General features: G+C 42.4%; 1 protein-coding gene across 3 annotated transcripts in view; it reads left to right on the forward strand.

Annotated features, from left to right (window-relative positions):
• The window catches only part of LOC106561024 (calcium-dependent secretion activator 2), a 221,481-nt gene that overhangs the window by 72,389 nt on the left and 122,554 nt on the right, over positions 1-26,538 (forward strand). For 2 of the 3 annotated variants that reach the window (XM_045688110.1, XM_014124578.2), the window contains exons 3-6: positions 748-1,080; positions 23,559-23,639; positions 23,961-24,194; positions 24,639-24,760. In XM_045688110.1, the coding sequence (XP_045544066.1) occupies positions 748-1,080; positions 23,559-23,639; positions 23,961-24,194; positions 24,639-24,760 (770 nt within the window). Of the gene's footprint in view, positions 1-732; positions 1,081-23,558; positions 23,640-23,960; positions 24,195-24,638; positions 24,761-26,538 lie in introns of those variants that run through there. The other variant, XM_045688109.1, reaches the window with a different exon arrangement.

The following is a 26,538-nucleotide window of genomic DNA, read 5'->3' on the forward strand; positions in this document are numbered from 1 at the left end:
TGAAGAGTCTGGGGATTCTTTGAGGCAGAGAGGCCAGTACAACCCCCTCACAGATCTTGACCCTGTACACAGGTGTAAACCGAACCCAATTATCTTCTCTCTCCCTGAGGAGTATTAGGCAAGCTAGCTAACCTGTTATACTGAGGGGCCAAATAAAAGATTAGCCTACCCTAATAGGAAAAGCTACATCCAGATGAGACCCTTGAGTGAGGCTAAAACCTGGACTTCATGTACCATCATCCTCCTCTCCCAGACGTCATGACTACCAGCAGACAGAATCTGAGTGAGTCTGCAGTTAAAGCCCCGAGGAAGAAACATCCATTCTGTGTAATTATAGAGGTTAATAGTGGCTGCCTGCCCTGAGCTGGACATAACACCTGCATGTTTAATACAACTGGAGCCCATGTAAGGAGATTACCACGAGCTGAATCAACCTATATCGTTTTATTGTTTAATTTCTTGATTTACGTGGGTTCCATATTGCGTTTTTTGGTATGTTATATCAACTTTATCATTTTCATGGTTGTATCTACTGTACATACGATGAGATGCAAAAAAAACTGTTTCCCAGAGATGCAACGGCGAGATTAGACTCTGGGGTCATGGGTCGTTGGTAAGTTTATCAGGAACTATAACAAAGTGCAATGACGGTAAACAACTGCATTAATTAGCTACATTAACTTACCAGCACTACATTAGTTGTATTTTCTTCCGGGTCCTTATGATCCCTGGTTTCCACTTGCACAGGGCTTCCTGAAGAGCGAGCGGGTGTCCAGGATGGTGCAGAGCGGCGGCTGTTCGGCCTGCGACTTCCGTGACGTCTTCAAAAAGAACATTGAGCGGCGGGTGCGCAGCTTGCCCAAAATCGACGGCCTGAGCAAAGAGACAGTGCTGAGCTCCTGGATCGCCAAGTATGACACCATCTACAGGGGGGATGAGGACCTGCGGCACCAGCCCCAGAGGATGCACCTCAGTGCCGTGTCCGAGATGATCCTCAGCAAGGAGCAACTGTACGAGATGTTCCAGCAGATTCTGGGCATCAAGAAGTTTGAGCACCAGCTGCTGTACAACGCCTGTCAGGTGAGCGATGGACCACATGCACGAACACATACACACACAAACACTTTTTCCCCCACCTACATTTTTATTGTTATCTATTTCTAGATGGTTGGAGGTGTTGCCTAGGTAACCACACAATGATTCATGCAAGGATACATTGTATAATTACGATGCAATGCGCCCAATGTCCAAGTAATATACTATTGGGGATGTTGGAGTCAAATGTCCTTTAATCACCAGCTAATCACAGGTCTCTTTGAAGACATGTCTTTAAGGTCAGGGGCTGATGAGACTTTTTAATCAGAGGTTTCTGTTTTTTCTGTGGCTAAACCAACTAGGCTTGTAATTTTAACAATTTGATTTGTATTTACAGATGGCATACAGGTTTGTTATTTAAGTTTGTTGTTTACGTTTAAATGCCTCTCCTGTGAAGTAGTGACTTGCGACATATGCCTAGTTTCCTGAAACAAGTCACATTTTGCCTCAGCTGGCCATCTATTTGAAAGAATGGTTTCTGAAAATACCTCAAGTTCCACTAGAGAAAATCCTTTGTTCACCTCTAAACAGATAGCAGAGAATGATGCACTTCCAGGCATTCACTTTCTATGTCAATTATTGTATTAAGTGCCTTGCAAAAAAAGGCACTTAAAAGCTACTAAATCCACAAGAGTTGATGCGCTTGATCCCTTTCTACTGCAGCTTTCTGCCCCGAAGGCCTTTAATACTGTCGACCATCCTCTACTCATTCAAAGGTTGTCTGAAATGGGCCTTGATCAGGCGTCTTGCAAGTGGTTTGGGAACTATTTGTCTGACTTAGGCACAATGTGCGCTTTCTGACGGTGTCAAGTTACCTCAATATTACTAAAGGTGTCCCACATGGGTCGATTTTGGGACCTGTCCTCTTTACTATTTATATAAATAATATTGGTCTATCCGCAAAAACCTGTAAAGCTCATCGGTATGCAGATGACACTGATGTGTACGCTATTGCCCCTACAGCTGACCAGGCTATGTTGGAGCTGCAATCTGATTTTGTCGCCTTGCAGGAAGACCTTGTTGACTGAACATTTGTACTTAATGTTGGAAAAACTAAATGTATGCTGTTTTCTAATTCTCGTATAAATATTTCAGAAGGCTTACTTACACACTTACACATTGGATGGTTATTTCATCGAGCAGGTTCACACCTATAAATATCTGGGCTTTTGGATTGACAATAATTTGGCGTTTAAAAAAACATACGGATGAGCTAGTTAAGAAGCTGAGATTCAAAGTAGGCTTCTTTTTATAGAAATAGAACATGCCTCTCCCTAAACAGCAGGAAGCAGATTGTACAGTCAACTTACCTGCCAGTTCTTGACACCATTTATCGGAATGCAGCAGCCACTACTCTTAAATCTTTGGATGCCGTCTACCATAGCGCCCGTCGCTTTATCACAGGTGACAGTTTTAATACACATCACTCCATCCTATATCAAAAGGGTGGCTGGTCCTAATTAAAGTCCCGTAGATCACTTCATTACTCCCTTTTTGTTTTCAAAGCTCTACTATACAAGCTTCTGACCTACCTAACTTCACTGTTAAAGGAAAGAAATATGAGACACCAAACCAATTCACAGGAATGGTTAACTCTCAAGGTTCCACTAGTACATACCAATCTAGGTAAATGATTTAACGAAAACTGTTTAGATTGAATGTAAATAATTGTATTTGTGGTGTTTGAAGCTGTAGTGTTGATTCTGTAATTTGAAGTTTATTTTATTTTGACTGATCATTTTGAATGTGTTTTATTGTTGTCCTTGGGGCACCATTGTAAATTAGACCCTGGTCTCAGTGGGTTCCCTTGAATATATCAGAGTTAAATAAAACATTTAGAAATACAGCTGTTAGATCTTAATTTGACCAGTATTCTCGCAGCAAAATAATCCTGCGCAGCGGGATTTGATCGTTTAGTCCATAATGTTACTTGATCTTTGGTTAGGCTATTAACTAGCCAAAATAGTGAAATCCTGTTAATATAACCTTGTCTTAGTGCAGATTTTCAGTGAATGTATGTAAATCATGAAGCTCATCTGCATTCCTATGGGGCAGGAAAATTCTCAGCAAAAATATGTGATCAAATTAAGATTCTACATCTGTACACACAACTACAGTACCTCAGCTTTATTTATTCTTCTTGCAGTGCTCCCATTACTTGTCTCCTCTTACACAGCCTTTCTAATTTGCACCATTTATGTGACAACAAGGCATATGAAGCTATTAATCAAAGCCATCAGACAGGTTTGACGTCGACACATCTAAACTTTTGATCCCTTCTGTCAAGGACTCGGCAGAGACTCGGGGATGCCAATCCTGTCTCTGAAGGTACTTTCTGAACTCAAAAGTTGGACTGGAGGAAGAGGGAGTAAGGCCAAGGGCCTTGATGGAGGAAGGCTTTGGATATTACTCTGGATTTGATTACGTTGGCTGACCGGCTGTATGTATGTCTGGGCAGCTTCATGGTGCCTGAGAGGCACATGGAGAGAAAGAGGAGAGAGAGAAAGAGAGAAAATTATAAGCAGAATGGAATCAGGAAAAATTGTGAGTGAATAAGAGGATGAAGAAGAAAAAGAGGGCTATCTAAAAACAGAGAAAGATGCAGAGAGAGAAAGCAAGAGAGAATGAGGGATGAAAATAACAGAAGGCAGTGAGAAAGAGAGCTGACTAGCGGCGGCTGTCTCGGAGAGCCAGCACTTTGCAGCGTGTGATAATTTATTAGCCTTTTCAGACAGCTCACCTACTCGCCCGCCTCCGACCACTAACGAGAGACGACAGTGGTGAACACGGCCAAACACAAGGATGTGATCATTAGAGATGGGGGGGGGTTGTCAAGCTATCTGTTCACACACTCTCACCACCCCCTCTCTCGCTCACACACTCCCTCCCGCTCACTCGCGCTCTCTCTCTCTCTCTCTCTCTCTCACACACACACACACGTCCGCCTGCTGTCTGTCACTTCACCGGGGGTTGCCAGCCACTCAGAGCAACTGCAGTCCTCTACCTGTCCACCTGAGCAATCTTATCCCTCTGTTTCTCCCTCCCTCTCACTCCCTCCATATCTTTCTTTCACTCCACTGTCTTTTTCACTGTCCCTCAATAAATATTTGGCTTAAGTCTTATGGCTTATGTCATTGTCTTTATTGAGGTCCCTCTCTGGCTTTAGGTTATTACTGAGACACATCAGAGGTACAGTATCTCAGAGATACTATAGGCATTTCAGTCTTCATACAGCTTGTGCAAAACACTCCAAAAACAGACTTGTGTATAAACGGAATGCCTCCTGAATTAATGTGTGAGTATGGAGGGAAGGTAAGCCTATGAGGGAGAGAATGAGAGAGAGAGCAAGCGAGAGAAAGAGGCTCAATTATAGGCAGTCAAACAAATCGAACGTATGATAGAGTGTACAAGTCCCTCACACCCATATCAAATCCTTAATCAGGTTATTGTCACCCAGACCAATCTCTGCCCATTCCAAAGACATCAGAGCTCTCGCCTCTCTTGCTCCATTTCCACACATTAATGCAGGGTTGCCAGATCAATAGCTGGGAGAGCCTAATCAATGGGTCTCTATACAGAGCATTGATCCAGAGAGAGGCATCCAGAAATAGCTGTGCTGAGTCTAAGATGACGCTAGGATGCATAGCCGTCGTTTTACAGGCTTCTGACCAATTCTGCTATTTATTTGTTTGTTTTTGTTGTGCTGATCATAACTTTTTTTTACCTGACCGAAAAAAGCTTCTGGACATCAGAACAGCAATCATTCACCTTGATCTGGACTTCTACTTTTACTTCAGTGAGTCTTCGGCACAGGACATACTGCTCACCTCGGCCCTAATCCCGACACTCGGAAGAGGAAAAGATGTCGCTATAGATGTCGCCGTGTAGGCACATTGATGAGACTACGGCAACGATTGAATAAGCCACCCCTACCCTCTGTTCTATTGGCGAACGTGCAATCGCTGGAGAACAAACTGGACGAGCTCCGTTCGAGACTATCCTATCAACGGGACATTGAAACCTTTTACTGCAGTGGGCTAAATAAGGGTCACACAGTGTTTGAAACAAATCTACTTTGAAACAAAAGTATACACCTCACACACATGGTTATGGGTTTAAAAAAAGAAGACACCTGTACCATGTCAGATATAGTTGAGATGTATTCAATTTTGAGTTTGCATCCCAATATTACACTTTATATACAGTACCAGTCAAAAGTTTGGACACACCTACTCATTCAAGGGTTTTTCTTTATTTTTACTATTTTCTATATTGTAGAATAATAGTGAAGACATCAAAACTATGAAATAACACATATGTAGTTACCAAAATATATTTTATTCTTCAAAGTAGTCACCCTTTGCCTTGATGACAGTTTTGCCCCCTCTCGGTATTCTCTCAACCAGCTTCATGAGGTAGTCACCTGGAATTCATTTAAATTAACAGGTGTGCTTTGTTAAAAGTTAATTTGTGGAATTTCTTTCCTTCTTAATGCGTTCGAGCCAATCAGTTGTGTTGTGACAAGGTAGGGTTGTTCTACAGAAGATATCCCTATTTGGTAAAAGACCAAGTCCATATTATGGCAAGAACAGCTCAAATAAGCAGAAAGAAAGGACAGTCCATCATTACTTTAAGACATGAAGGTCAGTCAATCTGGAAAATTTCAAGAACTTTGAAAGCTTCTTCAAGTGCAATCGCAAAAACCATCAAGCGCTATGATGAAACTGGCTCTCATGAGGACTGCCACAGAAAATTAAGACCCAGAGTTACATCTGCTGCAGAGGTTAAGTTCATTAGAGTTAACTGCACCTCAGATTGCAGCCCAAATAAATGCCTGATAGAGTTCAAGTAACAGAGACATCTCAACATCAACTGTTCAGAGGAGACTGTGTGACTCAGGCCTTCTTGGTTGAATTGTTGCAAATAAATCACTACTAAAGGACACCAATAATAAGAAGAGACTTGCTTGGGACAAGAAACACAAGCAATGGACATTAGACTGGTGGAAATCTGTCCTTTGGTCTGATGAGTCCAAATTTGACATTTTTGGTTCCAACCGCCGTGTCTTTGTGAGATGCAGAGTCGGTGAACGGATGATCTCCGCATGTGTGCTTTCCACCATGAAGCATGGAGGAGAAGGTGGACCAGTGTGGGGGTGCTTTTCTGGTGACACTGTTTGTGATTTATTTAGAATTCAAGGCACACAACCAGCATGGCCACCACAGCATTCTACAGCGACACGCCATTCCATCTGGTTTGCGTTTAGTGGGACTGTCATTTGTTTTTCCACAGGACAATGACCCAAAACTCACCTCCAGGCTTTGTAAGGGCTATTTGACCAAGGAGAGTGATGGAGTGCTGCATCAGATGACCTGGCCTCCACATTCACCCGACCTCAACCCAATTGAGATGGTTTGGGATGAGTTGGACCGCAGAATGAAGGAAAAGCAACCAACAAGTGCTCAGCATATGTGGGAACTCCTTCAAGACTGTTGGAAAAGTATTCCTCATGAAGCTGGTTGAGAGAATGCCAAGAGTGTGCAAAGTGTCATCAAAGCAACTGGTGGCTACTTTGAAGAATCTCAAATAAAATATATTTTGATTTGTTTATCACTTTTTTGGTTGCTGCATGATTCCATATGTGTTATTTCATACAATGTAGAACATAGGAAAAATAAAGAAAAACTCTAGAATGAGTAAGTGTGTCCAAACGTTTGACTGGTACTGTGTATCCAATGTAAAAAAACAATGTTTCAAATGTTGCTACATGGGATCGAGCCGGTTGGTCAGAAATGGTTATTAAAAGCACCACAAATGTGTTTTTGTCTGTTATGTGGCTGTCATAACCATTGAGGGTTGTAGTGTTTTTTGGTATTTTTTTTCTATCAAAGATTTGACCATTTTGAATGTAGCTAGTAAGACATATATTCCTCAAATGTCTGAAGGACTGCCAGTCAGAAGTAGAATCAGTCAATCTAGCTTTAGCTCAAGCTAAGTTTCTTCCATTAAATCTTTCAGACAATTCATGCGTGAACCACGAGTTAGATCTGGCCTTTACCCTCAATCTCTCATATGGGGCATGCTTATCTGAAACAGAGTTAAACAGAGAGGTAAAACATTTAAGGGTTGGTTTAGTTATCAGTTGAGTACTATTTAGCTCAGTACAAATATCTTTCAGTCTATCTGATACTGGCATCACCCATCCAGGTTAAGATCACCCAATAATAATAATTCAGATTTAGCATTGTTAGACTGCAAGTCAGACAATTTGCTAAGAGCAATTGGGAGGGCGGTAAACTCCCACATTTAGAACAAGACATTCAAATTGCTTGGGGACAGAGGTGGCAATACTCACAGCAACATTTAAGTTGTTATTTATGAATACCCCCACCTCTGCCAGCTCTGTCAGATCTATAAACATTATATCCATTCAGACACATCAGAATCTGTAATAGACTGTTTTAAACAAGTTTCAGTAATTATCCAAATGTTTGCGTTAGTTTGAGAAGCCAGAATTACAATAAGATCCATTTTCAAAATCAAACTTCTGACATTTACATGAATGAGTCCAAGTACACAGCTGCGGGATTTCAGATTCAAATTATTTTCCATGGATATAAAGTTCTACATGCATCATCGTTGGAAAAACAGCAGTGAGACATGAAAGTGACATTTGTGAAGTCCTGTATAGCAATACTTTGAGAAGCTAAATGAGAAGGTGATGAAATGCTAACTTTGAGAGGTGGAATTGAGCTACAGTGACAGTACAGGTGCAATGCTAAAAGCGAGGCACCGTGTGACCAAACCCATTGCTGGCAGCAGTGCGATAACAGAGGGAGTGACAAAATCACAGTGCTGATGACAGAAACGATTGCAGTTGATATTCAGCCATTTTCAATGGTAGAGGATGTTGTCTTCAATACTATCATGGCTTATTTAGAACCAGACTACAAGATGCCATGTCGAAAAGCCGTGACGGACCTTATGGAGAAATTGTACAATGATTGCTCTGCAATTGGAATCGTGAGCTCTCAAACACCATATGTGATTTCTATGAACATGCTTTCATAAATCACTGCAACGAGCCATCACATTGATGAGAAGTGGAACATGAAGTCCCATGTATGACAACTGAGAACATGGAGTAGAAGCACACCGCAGAGAACCTAAAACAGCATTAAAACCGTCATTGCTGAGTGGGTGGGGGACAGCAGTAAGGTGAGCTCTGTCTGGTAGGCAGCCAGGACTGCGGTAGATTGAACTGCACTGTCCCTTAGCAGTCATACGCACGACTATATCTGAATTGTGAATTCATGAATTGTGTGGTTTGTTTTACTTTTAAATGTAAAAAATCTAAATAACTCTTTCAATGTTTTACATTTGTCACATCCCTAGCTTGCAGTGCATAATTTCAGTGCCTTTGAAGTAGATCCTAGTAAGGTATAGGTATTTTAAGGCTGTAAATTAGGTTCTGTCAGATCGGAGTGCTGATGGAAACCCAAAAACCAAAAAGAAAAGTGGAACTCTCCAAACTGATAAGATAACAAAATGAGGTGATGACAGTGAAGAGGTAGATAAGCCAAATTGAACCTAGTTTTAAAATGGATACAACAACACTTAAGTCAGCCCTAGGTGGATTTGTAAAGAAAGAGAAGAACAGTGGGAACGTGGTGGCACTAGAACACCTGTAATCACATTACACCTGTGTTTTAGGGGAAGTGTGACCTCACACGGGACAAACTTTTAAGATTGTCAAACCTCAAACCAAATTTGGTCAAGGGAACCTGTTGTTTATTGACTTACTGGTCATGAACTCAGGAACCACGTGTGAACGGAGCATAAAGCACTGCAGTGAAACTGTGGTTTTTGTTGTATTATGGCTGTAATTCACTTTAAGTGATCTTTTCCATGATTATTTATTACAACCCCAGGGGCCTCAGTTACCATGTTGAATTTAAACTGTGTGTGCCCCAATGCCTGTCCTTCTGCCTGTGTTATTTAGTCAACCGTTATTCACAGCCATCCCCACCCCTGTAACCCGAGGATTTAGGCATGCAGCCAAAAGGGAAATGACTGCTTAAAATCTTGCCTTTCTGTCTGATGTTTCTTGTTTTGTTGGAATTGACCGATGCCAGAAGCAACATGTAATTGAATTAGCAATATAGAAGTTTTTCACGCTGAAGGTTAATGAGAGACAGACAATATATCCTTCTCGTTTGTATGCCTTCTTTATGGGGGGGCTGTTGACATTTTAGGATATTTTGGATGTTTTGTGTCAAGACTAGTACTTGTAAATTAATGTAATTATGAATGGCTGAGTTTTACATCTGAAGCTACTAATTAGAGAATCCCTTTCAGATGAATGGGCAAATTTCATTGGTTGCAAACAGCACACGATGTGTTCAGTTTTCGTAATTAAGCCATATTTATGCTGTGTCGCTGCACATTACAAGTTATTGTGACGGTTACATTTCCTGGATGGAATGAAAATACACTGCCTTATTTACTAAATAGACATACATTATCAATGAGAGCTGTTGATTTTCTGTTTTATATGTCTAATTATATATCAGGCATGGATATAGGTTATGTAATTATTTCTAATCAATTCTCAGCCAATGGCTAATACTAGCTAATATACTGTACTTCCTAATGTGTTCTCAAATTTTGGTATGTCAATCTGAGGTAAGATTTTACCTTTGAAGTTAAAGATGAGAAATTGTTTTAAAAAAAAAAAGAAATGGTCTTGTTGGTATTTATTAAGATCCCCATTCTATTGCTGCAAAAACATCAGCTACTCTTCCTGGGGTCCACGTGAAACATGACAATACATAGTACAGAACATTATCAAGGACTGAAATAAATCCATTTAAAACATCATACATAGCCTACATATCACTAAATACACACTATCTTGGTCTAATACATTGTACAGTGCAAATTACAATACAAGATATATAAAATGGCTGTGTCTATTCACAGTCCCCTTTGTGCAGTAAGGTGTTATTTGATCTGTTTTTTAAAACTGGTTTTATTGCTAGCTTGAGTTACCTGGCTGTTGGCAGAGAGTTCCACGTAGTCATGGCTAGGGCTGTTATGGTGAACATATTACTTCCGCACCGGCAGTCACGAGTCATGAAGGCAGTCAAATTCCACGAGACCGTTTAGTCACGGTAATTAGGATTCTCCAAGCTCTGACGCTGCTGATGGTCATTAATAACTGCCTGGTACTCAGCACTCTATTGTCCCTCTAATCACTCTGATATCAAGGCAAATGTAATCGAAAATCTAATCAAACACTTCATGAGAGTGTCACGCCTGCTCCCGCTCCCCATCCTTGGCGCTCGAGGTCGCCAGGCTGCCTATCATTACGCACACCTGTCACCATCGTTACGCACACTAGCGCATCTTTGGACTCACCTGGACTCCATTACATTGTTGATTGCCCCTCCTATATCTCTCTGTTCCTCAGTTTGATCCCCGTGTCAGCATATTGTCATTTTGTTTCCCCTGTCCAGACGCTGTCCGTGTTCTGTTTTATGTTCGCTGTTTCTTAAATGTTCACTCCCTGTAATTGCTTCTCCTCTCTCAGCGTCTGTCCTTACAGCAAGCCCATGAGCTCATGTTGCGCAACATTTCTACAGGCTATGCAATTGCGTGAGAAAACAGTGAGTGATGGCTTCTATTAAAAAGAGGATCCCATCAGCTTTCTATAATCTAGGCCTACTATATTTATTTCTCAACTTTCCTAATATTAAGCACATTGGTTATCTTTACAACAGGAACATAGCCTACCTGGCTGGCATGAAAATGAACCACGGAAAAAGCATAGATGATATGTTTTTTTCCCCCCTGTCCCTGTTTCGAGACAGGTGCAGGATAATGGTCCATGCTAAATCAAAACAAATATATTATTTAGTATATGTAAAGACAAGATTAAATCAAGAATAGTCTGATGGGTGACAATATTAGCCTATCACTTGTGAATGATATATTGTCACTTGTGAATGATGCCCAGGGTAAGGTAAGAAACAATGCCTTTTTTTTGCTACTTTTTCTAATCATAGTCGTACACCCCATGTAGCCTAGCCCATAGGCCTATATGTTTTGCTAAGGTTTATATCACAACTATAGTGGCTAAATAACTTTTTTAAATTAAACACATTAATCTGCTTTACAAGGGGTCCAGAGCCTAACTGGCATACATAAGCAGCACTTGAGTTTAAAGTTTGGGAAAGATAATTTTCACCATAAAAATGCACCTTTATAATAAAAGCGTCACATGCATAATCACATTTGCTGTCACTTTTGATAATGATGTTTTCCCGCTAATGGAACATTTGCGTTTATAGCTTACTGCCGTGTGCGCTTTGCTGTGCTTTATAATGTGAAGAAATAGCCTGATATTTTAGCAACATTTTAAGCAAAATGTTCTGATCTGTCAGCCTCATTGCGTAAAAAAGGTTTGTTGATGCTAGTGGTTGTATTAATTTGGGATCTATCGCATCCCACAACTGTCCCAAACTATGTTTACAATATTTATTTCTCACATAGAATAGGTAAACTTTTGTACTACGGGGATAGTAGATTGACATAGGCCACTGCTTTTGCTGTTAGGCCTACTCATCTTGTTGGCTGACGAAAAGTAAATGTGGACAGCTTCTTTCCAATATCTTCAATATGCACCTCAGAATTGGATAAGGACGCACCCAGTTGCGTCCCCGATGTGTCTGTCTTCACTTGTAGCCTATGAGAAAGATCAGATCACGTGATGGAGAGCCATGTGAGTGAAAGGTGCTCCGCACGTAGCACTCAGGGAGAAGGGAATTATAATTATTATATTTGGCCCAAGGGTACTCTCCTGTTCAGATCTGAAAGATCAGGTTACAGTGTGTCCGCTCTACAGTGGCCTCTCTCTCCTGCAGAGGGGAAGAGGGGTGAAAGTTGGCCATTTTATGACGGTCATAAATTCCTTGCAGAAACTCTTTACTGCTATGGAGTATTGAGGGGAAAGAAACCTCTTTGTTACGAAGACATTCTTCCCGCCAAAACTTCATCATCCAAAAGTGGGGAACGAAACAATATTTCTGTAAATCCAAGTGGTTGGAGTGGTCTGTCGGTACCTGAAGAACAATTTATGTCAGATCAGTTGTGTTTTGGGATCTCATGAAGGACAGTAGAACAACATAAATGTGTCTCTGAATGTGTATATTTCCCAGTGATCAGATTCACATCCAAATGTGGGGGAACTTATATTATTAAATATGAAACTATTTGTTAGAAGATGTAATCTGATGTTAGCCTTCTAAATGAGAGAATTGTTTTTCATATGAGCTGTTAACCAAGTCAGCAGCCACGCCCAAGTGAGCACAGACATTACGTCGGCGTCATGGAACACCCCCTTTTCCCAGAGTGCATAAATCCCACTTCTGACAAAATGTGCATTAGGCCAGAGAGGATGGCGCTGTAGCTACATGTTGAAATGGTTGGCAATTTAAATACAGAACAGAGGATGTGAGGACGCAGTCCACACGTCATGTATGGTTAAGAAATCCACAAAACTAAAGACTACACATGCACAGTACGCAGCTGTATATGTAAAATATGAGTGAAAGGCGCTTCGGAGCACTCAGGGAGAAGGGAATTATAATTATTATATTTAGCCCAAGGGCACAAAAACCGCAAAAGGCATATCTTTTTTTAGGGGGTATTACGGCCACACAAAGGGGATGCAGCCGGGAAATTTGAGTCATTATCAAGTGCTTGTCAAATTGGGAATGAGAGACTAATGAAGTGTGTACAGCCTGTGCAAAAAAACAAAGCAGAGCTCATGCTTTTCAAGTTACTTTTTTCAAAGCATCATTAGTCGCATCATGCAGCCTTACAATGCCGCCACAGTGCCGCCACTCCCCCAGTACTCTCTCCCTGTGTGTGTGTGTGTGATTGTGTGAGAGGAGACAGGTGTGCTGGAGTCAGAGCAGATCCCCACCCAGCTGCAACCTGTTCCATAATCAAGACCTCTACAAATACTCAGCCCTGACACTTCTGCGCTGCCTGATCATCATCTCTGCTCATTCTGCCCACTCTGACTCTGGTCCCTGTCTCCAGTCCCATGTCTTGTCATCTGTCCTGGATTCCCCACTCTACACCTCCCTTGGATTCCCCTCCGGACCTGCTTACCCTGTCTCAAACACTCTCGCTCCAGCCTCAGCCTCCGCACCTGGTTTCCAGCAACCCGCCCGAGTTTCCCCTGACCTGCACTCCATCTTCCCCCTGTGTTTCAATAAATACCTTGGTTACTTCATCCCAGTCTCCTCGTCTGAGTCTGCTCTTGGGTTCCCTGTTCCACACCGCATAACAAGCCCAGCATTTGTTGAACAACTATACTTGCATGAATAACCCTAAATTAAGCATATACAGTGGGGCAAAAAAGTATTTAGTCAGCCACCAATTGTGCAAGTTCTCCCACTTAAAAAGATGAGAGAAGCCTGTAATTGTCATCATAGGTACACGTCAACTATGACAGACAAAATGAGAAAAAAAATTCTGAAAATCACATTGTAGGTTTTTTAATTAATTTATTTGCAAATTATGTTGGAAAATAAGTATTTGGTCACCTACAAACAAGCAAGATTTCTGTCTCTCACAGACCTGTAACTTCTTCTTTAAGAGGCTCCTCTGTCCTCCACTCGTTACCTGTATTAATGGCACCTGTTTGAACTTGTTATCAGTATAAAAGACACCTGTCCACAACCTCAAACAGTCACACTCCAAACTCCACTATGGCCAAGACCAAAGAGCTGTCAAAGGACACCAGAAACAAAATTGTAGACCTGCACCAGGCTGGGAAGACTGAATCTGAAATAGGTAAGCAGCTTGGTTTGAAGAAATCAACTGTGGGAGCAATTATTAGGAAATGGAAGACATACAAGACCACTGATAATCTCCCTCGATCTGGGGCTCCATGCAAGATCTCACCCCGTGGGGTCAAAATGATCACAAGAACGGTGAGCAAAAATTCCAGAACCACACGGGGGGACCTAGTGAATGACCTGCAGAGAGCTGGGACCAAAGTAACAAAGCTTACCATCAGTAACACACTACGCCGCCAGGGACTCAAATCCTGCAGTGCCAGACGTGTCCCCCTGCTTAAGCCAGTACATGTCCAGGCCCGTCTGAAGTTTGCTAGAGAGCATTTGGATGATCCAGAAGAGGATTGGGAGAATGTCATATGGTCAGATGAAACCAAAATCTAACTTCTTGGTAAAAATTCAACTCGTCGTGTTTGGAGGACAAAGAATGCTGAGTTGCATCCAAAGAACACCATACCTACTGTGAAGCATGGGGGTGGAAACATCATGCTTTGGGGCTGTTTTTCTGCAAAGGGACCAGGACGACTGATCCGTGCGAAAAGGAAAGAATGAATGGGGCCATGTATCGTGAGATTTTGAGTGAAAACCTCCTTCCATCAGCAAGGGCATTGAAGATGAAACGTGGCTGGGTCTTTCAGCATGACAATGATCCCAAACACACCGCCCGGGCAACGAAGGAGTGGCTTCGTAAGAAGCATTTCAAGGTCCTGGAGTGGCCTAGCCAGTCTCCAGATCTCAACCCCATAGAAAATCTTTGGAGGGAGTTGAAAGTCCGTGTTGCCCAGCGACAGCCCCAAAACATCACTGATCTAGAGGAGATCTGCATGGAGGAATGGGCCAAAATACCAGCAACAGTGTGTGAAAACCTTGTGAAGACTTACAGAAAACGTTTGACCTGTGTCATTGCCAACAAAGGGTATATAACAAAGTATTGAGATAAACTTTTGTTATTCACCAAATACTTATTTTCCACCGTAATTTGCAAATAAATTCATTAAAAATTCTACAATGTGATTTTTCTGGATTTCTTTTCTCATTTTGTCTGTCATAGTTGAAGTGTACCTATGATGAAAATTACAGGCCTCTCTCATCTTTTTAAGTGGGAGAACTTGCACAATTGGTGGCTGACTAAATACTTTTTTGCCCCACTGTAGGAGTACCTATTTCTTTGTTAACCACTCAACACAGAAAAGCCTCATGCGCACTCCCTCAAATCATTTGGAGATCATATCCTTTCTATGTTATTCAGCTTTGTTCAGTTGTATTCTTCATACTATAAAATAATGGTACGGAATTCTAAGCAAATCCTGACTGCTAAATGAACTAGTGTAGCCCACAGCCATAAGGCATAGCCAGATCAGCACCTAACATAAGGACAATTCAGAGTATGCTATTCTGTTCTTCTGAAATAGACTACATTTTCTTCATATCATGTTTCTTTAGACCTGTCTAAAATAAATAATGGATTTATTGTGAAGGTGTAGGCTATATTACATGGATTTATTAGACTTTTTAAAATGTAGATGTTCCAAAGGTCTGCATCAGTGACTTGTAGAAAGCCAGGAGATGCTAAATTTGTTTTTGGTAATTAACGGTCAATTACCATGAGACTAACAGTTATTTGCTTGACAATCACTGGCTGATGAAATTCTGTGACCGCCACAGCTCTATTTAATACTGTGTGTTTCCCAGCCTCTGTTCTGGACCTGCATGTCTTGAGTTGTACCGATGAGTGTCTGAACTGTGTGCCAACTGCTTGAACAGACAGTTCGGTACCTTCAACATATCAATACCTCACACAAAGACTAATAGTGATGCAGTCAATCTATCCTCAACTTTGAGTCAGGAGAGACTGACATGCATGTTACTGACACTTACCCTCTGTGTACATCGAAGTGTGATATGTGCATTTTTGTTCTGGGCCAACTGCAATTTGCCTATGTCCTTCTTTGCTGCACATGACCACAGAGCTGGGCAGTAGTCAAGGTGCGACAAAACTAGGTCCTGTAGGGTCTGTCTAGTTGATTGAGATGTCATGAAGTGCTACGTGTCCATAGTCATTTAGGCAGGTTACCTTAGTGTTCTTAGGCACAGGCACTATGGTGGTCTGCTTAAAACATGTTGGTATTACAGACTCGGTCAGGGAGAGGTTGAAAATGTCAGTGAAGGCACTTGCCAGTTGGTCAGCGCATGCTCGCAGTACATGTCCTGGTAATCTGTCTGGCCCTGTGGCCTTGTGAATGTTGACCTGTCTAAAGGTCTTACTCACATCGGCTGCGGAGAGCGTGATCACAGTCTTCATGTACAGCTGGTGCTCTCATGCATGTTTTAGTGTTATTTGCCTCGAAGCGAGCATAGAAGTAGTTTAGCTCGTCCGGTTGGCTTGTGTCACTGGGCAGCTCTTGCCTGTGCTTCCCTTTGTAGTCTGTTATGGTTTGAAGGCCCTGCCACATCTGACGAGCGTCAGAGCCGGTGTAGTACAACTCGATCTTAGTCTTGTATTGATGCTTTGCCTGTTTTATGGTTAGTCGGAGGGCATAGCGGGATTTATTATAAGCTTCCGGGTTAGAGTCCCGCTCCTTGAAAGCGTCAGCTTTGGCCTTTTTCTCAGTGCGGATGCTGCTTGTAATCCATGGTTACTGGTTGGGGTATGTACGTACGGTCACTGTGGGGATGATGTCATTGATGCACTTATTGATGAAGCCAATGATAGATGTGGTGTACTCCTCAATGCCATTGGATGAATCCCGGAACATATTCCAGTCTGTGCTAGGAAAACAGTCCTGTAGCTTAGCATCTGCTTCATCTGACCACTTTTTTATTGATCTTGTCACTGGTGTGAGTATAGGTGATCCAGAGTTATTTTCCCCCTGGTTGCACATTTAACATGTTGATAGAAATGAGGTAAAACTGATTTAAGTTTTCCTGCATTAAAGTCCCTGGCTACTAGGAGCGCTGCCTCTGGCTGAGTGTTTTCTTGTTTGCTTATGGCGGAATACAGCTCATTCAATGCTGTCTTAGTGCCAGCCTCTGACTGTGGTGGTATGTACACAGCTACAAAGATTATAGATAAACTCTCTCGGTAGGTAATGTGGTCTGCAGCATATCATGAGAAACTCTTCCTCAGGCGAACCGTAGCTCGAGACTTCCTTAGATATCGTGCACCAGCTGTTGTTTGATACCATTCCATTCCATCCATTACCACAAGCCCGTCTTGCCCAATTAAGGTGCCACCAATCTCCTATTTTGACCATGACAGCTTGCTATTTGTATTTATTATGGATCCCCATTAGCTGCTGCCAAGACAGTAGCTACTCTTCCTGGGGTCCAGCAAAATCAAATCAAATGTATATATATATAGCCCTTCTTACATCAGCTGATATATCAACGTGCTGTACAGAAACCCAGCCTAAAACCCCAAACAGCAAGCAATGCAGGTGTAGAAGCACGGTGGCTAGGAAAAACTCCCTAGAAAGGCCAAAACCTAGGAAGAAACCTAGAGAGGAACCAGGCTATGAGGGGTGACCAGTCCTCTTCTGGCTGTGCTGGGTGGAGATTATAACAGAACATGGCCAAGATGTTCAAATGTTCATAAATGACCAGCATGGTCAAATAATAGTAATCACAGTGAACAGGTCAGGGTTCCATAGCCGCAGGCAGAACAGTTGAAACTGGAGCAGCAGCACAGCCAGGTGGACTGGGGACAACAAGGAGTCATCATGCCAGGTAGTCCTGAGGCATGGTCCTAGGGCTCAGGTCCTCCTCCTCCGAGAGAGAGAATTAGAGACAGCGTACTTAAATTCACACAGGACACCAGATAAGACAGGAGAAATACTCCAGATATAACAGACTGACCCTAGCCCCCCGACACATAAACTACTGCAGCATAAATACTGGAGGCTGAGACAGGAGGGGTCAGGAGACACTGTGGCCCCATCTGATGATACCCCCGGACAGGGCCAAACAGGCAAGATTTAACCCCACCCACTTTGCCAAAGCACAGCCCCCACACCACTAGAGGGATATCTTCAACCACCAACTTACCATCCTGAGACAAGGCCGAGTATAGCCCACAAAGATCTCCGCCACGGCACAACCCAAGGGGGGGCGCCAACCCAGACAGGAAGACCACGTCAGTGACTCAACCCATTCAAGTTACGCACCCCTCCTAGGGACGGCATGGAAGAGCACCAGTAAGCCAGTGACTCAGCCCCTGTAATAGGGTTAGAGGCAGAGAATCCCAGTGGAGAGAGGAGAACCGGCCAGGCAGAGACAGCAAGGGTGGTTCGTTGCTCCAGTAGCTTTCCATTCACCTTCACACTCCTGGGCCAGACTACACTCAATCATACGACCTACTGAAGAGATGAGTCTTCAATAAACACTTAAAGGTTGAGACCGAGTCTGCGTCTCTCACAATGGTAGGCAGACCATTCCATAAAAATGGAGCTCTATAGGAGAAAGCCCTGCCTCCAGCTGTTTGCTTAGAAATTCTAGGGACAATTAGGAGGCCTGCGTCTTGTGACCGTAGCGTACGTGTAGGTATGTACGGCAGGACCAAATCGAAAAGATAGGTAGGAGCAAGCCCATGTAATGCTTTGTAGGTTAGCAGTAAAACCTTGAAATCAGCCCTTGCCTTAACAGGAAGCCAGTGTAGGGAGGCTAGCACTGGAGTAATATGATCAAATTTTTTGGTTCTAGTCAGGATTCTAGCAGCCGTATTTAGCACTAACGGAAGTTTATTTAGTGCTTTATCCGGGTAGCTGGAAAGTAGAGCATTGCAGTAGTCTAACCTAGAAGTAACAAGCATGGATTCATTTTTCTGCAGCATTTTTGGACAGAACATTTCTGATTTTTGCAATGTTACGTAAATGGAAAAAAGCTGTCCTCGAAACAGTCTTGATATGTTCGTCAAAAGAGAGATCAGGGTCCAGAGTAACGGCGAGGTCCTTCACAGTTTTATTTGAGACAACTGTACAACCATCAAGATTAATTGTCAGATTCAACAGAAGATCTCTTTGTTTCTTGGGACCTAGAACAAGCATATCTGTTTTGTTCGAGTTTAAAAGTAGAAAGTTTGCAGCCATCCACTTCCTTATGTCTGAAACATAGGCTTCCAGCGAGGGCAATTTTGGGGCTTCACCATGTTTCATTGAAATGTACAGCTGTGTGTCATTCGCATAGCAGTGACATTTAACATTATGTTTTCAAATGACATCCCCAAGAGGTAAAATATATAGTGAAAACAATAGTGGTCCTAAAACGGAACCTTGAGGAACACCGAAATTTACAGTTGATTTGTCAGAGGACAAACCATTCACAGAGACAAACTGATATCTTTCCGACAGATAAGATCTAAACCTGGCCAGAACTTGTCCGTGTAGACCAATTTGGTTTTCCAATCTCTCCAAAAGAATGTGGTGATTGATGATATCAAAAGCAGCACTAAGGTCTAGGAGCACAAGGACAGATGCAGAGCCTCGGTCTGACACCATTAAAAGGTAATTTACCACCTTCACAAGTGCAGTCTCAGTGCTATGATGGGGTCTAAAACCAGACTGAAGCATTTTGTATGCATTGTTTGTCTTCAGGAAGGCAGTGAGTTGCTGCGCAACAGCTTTTTCAATTTTTTTTGAGAGGAATGGGAGATTCGATATAGGCCGATTAGTTTTTTATATTTTCTGGGTCAAGGTTTGGCTTTTTCAAGAGAGGCTTTATTACTGCCACTTTTAGTAAGTTTGGTACACATCCGGTGGATAGAGAGCCATTTATTATGTTCAACATAGGAGGGCCAAGCACAGGAAGCAGCTCTTTCAGTAGTTTTGTTGGAATAGGGTCCAGTATGCAGCTTGAGGGTTTAGAGGCCATGATTATTTTCATCATTGTGTCAAGAGATATAGTACTAAAACACTTGAGTGTCTCCCTTGATCCTAGGTCCTGGCAGAGTTGTGCAGACTCAGGACAACTGAGCTTTGGAGGAATACGCAGATTTAAAGACGAGTCCATAATTTGCTTTCTAATGATCATGATCTTTTCCTCAAAGAAGTTCATGAATTTATTACTGCTGAAGTGAAAGCCATCCTCTCTTCGGGAATGCTGCTTTTTAGTTAGCTTTGCGACAGTATCAAAAAGACATTTCGGATTGTTCTTATTTTCCTCAATTAGGTTGGAAAAATAGGATGATCGAGCAGCAGTGAGGGCTCTTCGATACTGCACGGAACTGTCTTTCCGAGCTAGTCGGAAGACTTCCAGTTTGGTGTGGCGCCATTTACGTTCCAATTATCTGGAAGCTTGCTTCAGAGCTTGGATATTTTCTGTATACCAGGGCGCTAGTTTCTTATGACAAATGTTTTTAGTTTTTAGGGGTGCAACTGCATCTAGGGTATTGCACAAGGTTAAATTGAGTTCCTCAGGTGGTTAATCTCTCTAGGGTATGTGGGACGAAATCGTCCCACCTACTCAACAGCCAGTGGAATCCCGTGGCGCGATATTCAAATACCTTAGAAATGCTATTACTTCAATTTCTCAAACATATGACTATTTTTCACCATTTTAAAGACAAGACTCTCGTTAATCTAACCACACTGTCCGATTTCAAAAAGGCTTTACTACGAAAGCAAAACATTAGAGTATGTCAGCAGAGTACCCAGCCAGAAATAATCAGACACCCATTTTTCAAGCTAGCTTATAATGTCACAAAAACCAAAACCACAGCTAAATGCAGCACTAACCTTTGATGATCTTCATCAGGTGACACTCATAGGACATTATGTTATACAATACATGCATGTTTTGTTCAATCAAGTTCATATTTATATCAAAAACCAGCTTTTTACATTAGCATGTGACGTTCAGAACTAGCATACCCCGCGCAAACTTCCGGTGAATTTACTAAATGACTCATGATAAACGTTCACAAAAAACATAACAATTACTTTAAGAATTATAGATACAGACCTCCTTTATGCAATCGCTATGTCCGATTTTAAAATAGCTTTTCGGCAAAAGCACATTTTGCAATATGTGGTTAGATAAAGGAGAGTCTTATATTTCAAATGGTGTAAAATAGTCATATGTTTGAGAAATTGAAATTATAGCATTTTTAAGGTTTTTCGTATTTCACGCCAGGCGCTACCATTGGATATTGGTGAGGCGTTCCGCTAGCGGAACATCTGTCCCTAACTTAAAAACAGCAGCGTCTGACACTTACCAAAACATACTGACCAGCTCAAATACACAGACACGTGCTATATGGTAGACCAATCCAAACTCATCTCGCTAGCGGAACACCTGTCCATAAGTTAAGAATGCAGAGCAGCGCTTTATTACAGACAAACTTCTCTCAGCCTAGTACTGTTGTATCAATATGTTTTGACCAGTGTTTCTCCAAACAATTTAGTCTCCTCAACTTGCTCAATTTCCACATTATTCATTCTAAGATTTAGTGAATGATTTGTCCCAAATTCAATGCTTTAAGTTTTTGAAATATTTAGGACTCATCCCTTGCCACCAATTCTGAAACTAACTTTTTTTTTTGTCATTTAGCAGACGCTCTTATCCAGAGCGACTTACAGTAGTGAATGCATACATTTCATTAAAAAAAAATCTCTGAACTGGTCCCCTGTGGGAATTGAACCCACAACCCTGGCGTTGCAAACACCATGCTCTACCAACTGAGCCACATGGGAACTGCATCTCTTTAAGTGTTTCTGTAATTTCAGTTGCTGTGGTAGCTGACGTGTATAGTGTTGAGTCATCCACATACATAGACACACTGGCTTTACTCAAAACATTTCGTTAATACATTTTGAAAAAGTAAGGGGCCTAGACAGCTGCCCTGGGGAATTCCTGATTCTACCTGGATTTTGTTTGATAGGCTTCCCTTAAAGAACACCCTCTGTGTTCTGTTAGACAAGTAACTCTTTATCCACAATACAGCAGGGGGTGTAAATGCCATAACAAATATGTTTTTCCAGCAACAGACAGTGATCAATAATATCAAAATTCACATTAAAGTCTAACAAAACAGCCCCCACGATCTTTGTATCATCAATTTCTGTCAGCCAATCATCAGTCATTTGTGTAAGTGCTGTGCTTGTTGAATGTTCTATCCCTACAAGTGTTCCAAAATTCTGTTGTCAATTTGTTTACTGTAAAATTACATTTTATCTGGTCAAACACATTTTTTTTCCAAAAGTTTAGTAAGGGTTGGTAGCAAGCTGATTGGTTGGCTATTTGAGCCAGTTAAGGGGACTTTACTATTCTTAGGTAGGGGAATAAGTTTTGCTTCCCTCCAGGCCTGAGGGCACACACTTTCTAGTAAGCTTAAATTGAAGATATGGCAAATGAGAGTGGCAATATCATCTGCTATTATCCTTAGTAATTATCCATTCAAGTTGTCAGACCCAGGTGGTTTGTCATTGTTGATCGACAATGAAAAAAATTCACCTCTTCCATACTATGTAGAGTTATACCCAGCAGTTTAGTCTCCTCAACTTGCTCAATAGCCACATTATTCAATAATATATCTAAATAAGGTTTAGCGTTAAGCGAGTGATTTGTCCCAAAAATTATGCTTTTCATTTTTGAGATATCTTTTGCCAATAATTGTGCGAAAGATCAGAATTGGGCTGCCTGTGTAAACGCAGCCAATCAGGTTTGATCAGGCGAAGGGGGGTCAGCCACTATGGAGGAGCTACGCTACCAATACAAATATCTAGATGACCAGACACCTTAACAACCTAATTGGGGGTAACTGACCTCTTTGTGGTGCCCGCATGCAGTGACAGTCACCACATTAGGACTTCAAGATTTTGAGTTATTCCATATTGTTTCGCCGATATCCTGTGTGGAGAGGTTTTATTTTTGGTTGTCAAAGGAAAAGTGTGGCTAATGATGACTTTGTGGGCAGTTTCAGCTGATTCAGTCAGCACACACAGCAACATACCGGAAAGCATTTATACATATTTATACAATGGATGTTCCATGAAATATAACTCATAACTTTTTCTCAAATGAGATGACATTGGCTCACCAACAGGTAGAGATTAGCTTTGTGTTTCTCTGCTTCGATCAAACTCCACCTTTCCGATCCCACACAGATTTTTTCTGTGTGGGAAAATCATTGGACTGCACCTTAAAAATGGCACTTGTTAAGTTTGAAGCAGTTGTGCCACTCTTTAAAATCACAGAGTTTGGAGTTAAGACTTATCGAGTGGAAACAGCATTGTGTGTGTGTGTGTGTGTGTGTGTGTGTGTGTGTGTTTGTGAGTGGGTAATGAAAATCCTGGCCAGTGAATGCCCCAGTTGCACATATTTCTGTGCCAGCCATTCCCCCATCTCTAGAGAAGAAGACTCCCTGTTTATCTTAGTATATCAATGAATGTGCTCTTGGAAAACTGCCTAGTGCATGCACATTTCTGTCAGTCCACAAAAGGAAATCCTATCATGTGTGCTTAGAGCTATACATTTTTTTGCCAAATTAAAAAACGTTATTTGGTCAACACCCCATGTCTTTTCATTTATTGTCTTACTTTCTTGATCAATCTGTTGATTGGTTGATTAACACTCGCCTTCCTGGTCTGTGGTTTGTAGCTGGACAATGTGGACGAACAGGCAGCCCAGATCCGCCGGGAGCTGGATGGAAGACTACAGCTTGCAGAGAAGATAGCCAGGGTAAGTCCTACATCTATCACCCTCAAACTAACAATGCTGTGTAAGCCACGTACAGTGGTAATCAGCTCTGGTCATGAGGGCTACCAGGTGTCCAGATGTTTTTTTTCTTCTTCAGCCAGGTACTTTCACACCTGAATCAACTACACATTGATTAGTTAAATCAGCTTTGTTAAAGTTGCATGGACACCCTGTAGCTCACTGGGCCGCTGATTGTTGACAGCTGTTTCAGAATACTTAAAATAATATATTGTGGTAACTGTAGTTATAAACTGACAAAAAGATGGATGCACAACTCTTCCTCTAACACTGATTCCCTCTCAGGAGAGGAATTACCCCAAGTTTGTGTCTAAAGACATGGAGGCCCTGTATATCGAGGAGATGCGCTCATCTGTCAATCTGCTCATGGCTAACCTGGAGAGCCTACCTGTGTCCAAGGGAGGCCCCGACTTCAAACAGAAGCTAAAACGCTCCTCCATGAACAACTCCTTCCTGGACATGGGCGACGAGACAGAATTCCTTTCCAAGTCCGACGTGGTCCTCTCCTTCGCACTGGAGGTGTGTGTGGTGATTTCATCTTGTAATCTTGCCCAGTAAATGTTTTGCGGTACGCTCAGATTGCTTGGTCTCAGTCAAGATAATTGATGTGTAATTGTTCTGGTTGACTTTTGAAAGAAAGATCAATGTGTATTTGACAGTTATTTACATTAGTCTGGTAGTAGTTTTATCTATTCTGGGGTCAGCTTGAGGGTTACTGTGTCTACTAAGGGGCCAGACAAAAGAAACAAAACTTATCTGCTCTTTGATGTTGCTTAGTGTGTGTCTGTCTGTGTGTGTGTGTGTTCCTACATGCCTGTGAATGTCCCCTCTGGCTGCAGGTTGGCATTCTGTGATAGTGCCTCGCCTGGACTTACACGACCCAGTGACTCCACATCTAATGCTTCCATTTCTATCTGCATAAGTGTGGAGCTGACCATGTCCTCTCTCTGTTGCTGTTTGCAGATAGTGATAGTGGAAGTGCAGGGCCTGAAGTCGGTGGCTCCTAACAGGATTGTGTACTGCACCATGGAGGTGGAGGGAGGAGAGAAACTGCAGACAGACCAGGCAGAAGCCTCCAGACCACAGTAAGTCAACAACAAGGTTGCGTGTTCAATCGCTGCAGCAGCCACATCATTTATTGACTGTCGTTCACTCCAGATAAGAGTGTCTGTTTAATAATGACTGTTTAGGCTGTGTCTTGAAAAAACCTTCCAAGTAACCTTTTCAGGAACCGAGTAATACGTTGTTTTTATTTTTTATATATTGACATATATTAATGGAAGTTCACAAGGCATTTTGAATAACTTATTTTAGTCCTAGAGTCATGAAACTTCACAGAATCAATCAATCAATAAAATGTATTTCTAAAGCCCTTTTAACATCAGCTGATGTCACAAAGTGCTGTACAGAAACACAGCCTAAAACCCCAAACAGCAAGCAATGCAGATGTAGAAGCACGGTGGCTAGGAAAAACTCCCTAGAAAGGCTGGGACCTAGGAAGGAACCTAGAGAGGAACCAGGCTCTGAGGGGTGGCCAGAGAGTCGAAATCAGCAGGTCCGGGACAAGGTTGCACGTCCGGTGAACAGGTCAGGGTTCCATAGCCGCAGGCAGAACAGTTGAAACTGGAGCAGCAGCACGACCAGGTGGACTGGGGACAGCAAGGTGTCATCAGGCCAGGTAGTCCTAAGGCATGGTCCCAGGGCTCAGGTCCTCCGGGAGAGAGAGCGAATTAGAGGGAGCATACTTAAATTCACGCAGGACACCGGATAAGATAGGATAAATACTCTAGATATAACAGACTGACCCTAGCACCCCGACATATAGACTATTGCACCATAAATACTGGAAGCTGAGATAGGAGTGGTTGGAAGACACTGTGGCCCCGTCCGACGATACCCCCGGACAGGGCCAACCAGGCAGGATATAACCCCACCCACTTTGCCAAAGCACAGCCCCCACACCTCTAGAGGAATATCTTAAATCACCAACTTACTACCCTGAGACAAGGCCAAGTATAGCCCATGAAGATCTCCTCCACGCCACGAACCCGAGGGGGGCGCCAAACCTGGACAGGATTATCACGTCAGTGACTCAACCCACTCAAGTGATGCACCCCTCCTAGGGACGGGATGGAAGACACCAGTAAGCCAGTGATTCAGCCCCCGTATTAGGGTTAGAGGCAGAGAATCCCGGTGGAGAGAGGGGAACCGGCCAGGCAGAGACAGCAAGGGTGGTTCATCGCTCCAGTGCCTTTCCATTCACCTTCAAACCCTTGGGACAGACTACACTCAATCATAGGACCTACTGAAGAGATGTCTTCAATAAAGACTTAAAAGGTCGAGACTGAGTCTGCGTCTCTCACATAGACAGACCATTCCATAAAAATGGAGCTACATAGGAGAAAGTCCTGCCTCCAGCTGTTTGCTTAGAAATTATAGGGACAATAAGGAGGCCTGCATCTTGTGACCGTAGCGTGTGTGTAGGTATGTACGGCAGGACCAAATCGGAGAGATAGGTAGGAGCAAGCCCATGTAATGCTTTGTAGGTTAGCAGTAAAACCTTGAAATCAGCCCTAGCCTTAACAGGACGCCAGTGTAGAGAGGCTAGCACATTTTTTTACCAAAAGTACGTGGACACCTGCTCGTCGAACATCTCATTCCAAAATCATGGGTATTAATATGGAGTTGGTCCCCCATTTGCATCTATTTCAGCCTCTATTCTTATGGGAAGGCTTTTCACTAGATGTTGGAACATTGCTGTGGGGACTTGCTTCCATTCAGCCACAACAGCATTAGTGAGGTAGGGCATTGATGTTGTGATTAGGCCTGGCTCGCAGTCTGCGTTCCAATTCATCCCAAAGGT

This window comes from Salmo salar, chromosome ssa10, assembly GCF_905237065.1.
Source record: "Salmo salar chromosome ssa10, Ssal_v3.1, whole genome shotgun sequence".
Taxonomy (NCBI): domain Eukaryota; kingdom Metazoa; phylum Chordata; class Actinopteri; order Salmoniformes; family Salmonidae; genus Salmo; species Salmo salar.